At 48.3% G+C, this 2302-nt stretch overlaps 1 protein-coding gene across 5 annotated transcripts in view; it reads left to right on the top strand.

The window, feature by feature from the left end:
• Positions 1-2302, top strand: part of BCAT1 (branched chain amino-acid transaminase 1, cytosolic) — a 164276-nt gene that overhangs the window by 62632 nt on the left and 99342 nt on the right. For 2 of the 5 annotated variants that reach the window (XM_011994786.1, XM_011994783.1), the window contains exon 2: positions 1104-1190. The exons of 1 other annotated variant lie outside the window; for it this stretch is intronic. In XM_011994786.1, the coding sequence (XP_011850176.1) occupies positions 1104-1190 (87 nt within the window). Of the gene's footprint in view, positions 1-6; positions 49-601; positions 1027-1103; positions 1191-2302 lie in introns of those variants that run through there. 2 more of the 5 variants (XM_011994782.1, XM_011994784.1) reach the window with 2 other exon arrangements.

The following is a 2302-nucleotide window of genomic DNA, read 5'->3' as shown; positions in this document are numbered from 1 at the left end:
CTCCCCATGGCCAGCCCGCTTCGCTCCGCTGCGGCCCTTGCCCGCCAGGTACCTCGAACCCGGGCGTTTGAGGAAGGGGGGAGGATTGGAACCTGGGTCTCGGTAGCTCGCGGGCCTGACCGGGCGCCTTGTCGCCGTTTCCTGCACCATCCTTCTGCGCCTCGCCCTCCATTCCGCCTGCAGTGAGGCGTCTCCTCTTCCCCCTATCGCTTCCCGAAATCTGGAGTCTCAGCCTGCAATCTCCGCCTCGGCGAGGTTCCCGTTGTCCAGGTCTAACACTCTCATGGGTGACCCCCTCCGGAGTGCGGCGAGGACCGCCACGGGAGACGTGAGGGTAGCCATGGACTCGCTCTGAGGGAGGAGGCGGGAGCTGAATCTCTGGGCTGCCACACAGCCACATCCTACGTGCCTTTGCCACCCCAAAATATTTTGACCGCAGCCTTCTGCCTCCTTGGATCTCTTTCTTCCCCACCCCCACCCCCGTAGTTATTTAGCAGATTGGGCATTAAAACAAATGTTTGCAGGTTTTCCCAATTAGTCCCGCTTCCCTGTGTCTTTATCTTTTAAATTGCCCCCTAATACCGTGAGGTTTGAGGTGTGGGGTGGGTGCTGCAGCATCGGAGGACCCTGCTGGTGGAGAAAATGGTTCACGCCGGTCCCCTTCCCCTTTGCAGGCTTGCTATTGTGCGTCTGTGATTGACAAGACCACGAGGCTGAGCGCGCCCTGGAGATTTTTCTATAAATGGCTTAACACCCCAGTCTAGACTATTTGCTCGGATATAAGGGAGACAATTGTTTTTTTGTTCTTTGCCGGCGAACCCTGGCTCTGTAGGGCTGACCTGGAATGTAACCAGTCTTCCCTGAGCCGGCCGAGGAGGACAAAAACCGCCGCGACCCCGGCAGGGTGGGAAGTGCAGGGCAGCACTCCCAAGACGCGCTTGTTGGAGGTTCGGGCCTGGGTGCTTGGTTGGTTGAGCCTCCTTTTTGTGTTTGCCTGGGTCCTGGAGAGAAGCGCACGGTATCATGGTGAGTGTCATGTAGGTTACCCCGGGCCCCGTTCACCGACCTGCATTTACTTAATGGTGGTTTAATTCTTCTTTCAGGATTGCAGTAACGGATGCTCCGCAGAAGCAAGCATCAGAGAAGGTACGGGAGAAGGAGGATCAAAAGAAGTGGTGGGGACTTTTAAGGTAAGTTGCTTGCTAGGGGCTAAGTGTCTAAAGCAACATTCAACTGAATAAATCCATTTCTTGTTGAGATTTGGGGAAATTTTCACTGTGTGGGTTACCCAGTTCCTAGGTTGTGTTGCCAGACATTTAAAATTCCTCTCTTAGAGGAAGAAAAGCTATTTAGAGAGTGACAGTACATTCATCACAACAAAAATTATCTAATAGCTGATTGCTGATTTTATTTTGAGTCATACATTTTTCTTGAAAAATAGTCAATTCGTAAATATTAACCTAGATGTTTATCTGATTCCATACTAAGTACAACCCTTCACTCTACTTGTAGAAAAAGTTAAACTGTGATTTTTCTCTTTCAGCAGCACATAACACTCTACAGTGAAAGTGTTGCATTTTCTTCTTTTCTATCTGAATTGTGGGGTTTATATAGCTCACACTTCAAATAGTGAGAAACAAATAAAGCACGTTGAAAATTGTACAAAATCAAATGTAAGATATAATATTATTTTTCCTATGAGTCATTATCTCCTATCCTCCCTCCTCGTGGAGGTTTTAGCTTCTTTTTCTGCCTAGTGCTGCTCTTCTGCCTGTTTGAGTCACTGTCAATTGTCATCCATAGCACAGAGTGTCCTAATGATCTCACATCCTGGCGGTTCAGAGAGGGAAGGAAACTTGACTCATCAATTTCTCACACATTCAGCTCTCTCACAGTGTGCTAGAGACTGTGCCATGCATTGGACATCCAAAAGTGAATTCAAGATTAGGTCTCTACTTGCAAGGAATTTTTATTTTATTTTTCTTTCTTTCTTCTCTTGCTGTTATCTTAGCAAGGATATTTTAAAAAGTAAAATTAGAATATTGCAATTTCTTTGCTGTTTTTTTGAGACAGGGTCTCACTCTGTCACCCAGGCTGGAGTGCAGTGGCGCGATCTCAGCTCACTGCAATCTCTGCCTCCCAGGTTCAAGTGATTCTCCTGCCTCAGCCTCCTGAGTAGCTGAGATTACAGGCATGTGCCATCACACCCGGCTAATTTTGTATTTTTAGTAGAGATGGGGTTTTACCATGTTAGCCAGGCTGGTCTCGAACTCCTGGCCTCATGCAATCCACCTGCCTCAAC

The sequence above is a fragment of the Mandrillus leucophaeus genome, unplaced genomic scaffold (genome assembly GCF_000951045.1).
Source record: "Mandrillus leucophaeus isolate KB7577 unplaced genomic scaffold, Mleu.le_1.0 Scaffold461, whole genome shotgun sequence".
Classification (NCBI taxonomy): Eukaryota; Metazoa; Chordata; class Mammalia; order Primates; family Cercopithecidae; genus Mandrillus; species Mandrillus leucophaeus.
Note: the sequence above shows the minus strand (reverse complement) of the source record. Positions and strands in the feature narration are given on the sequence as shown.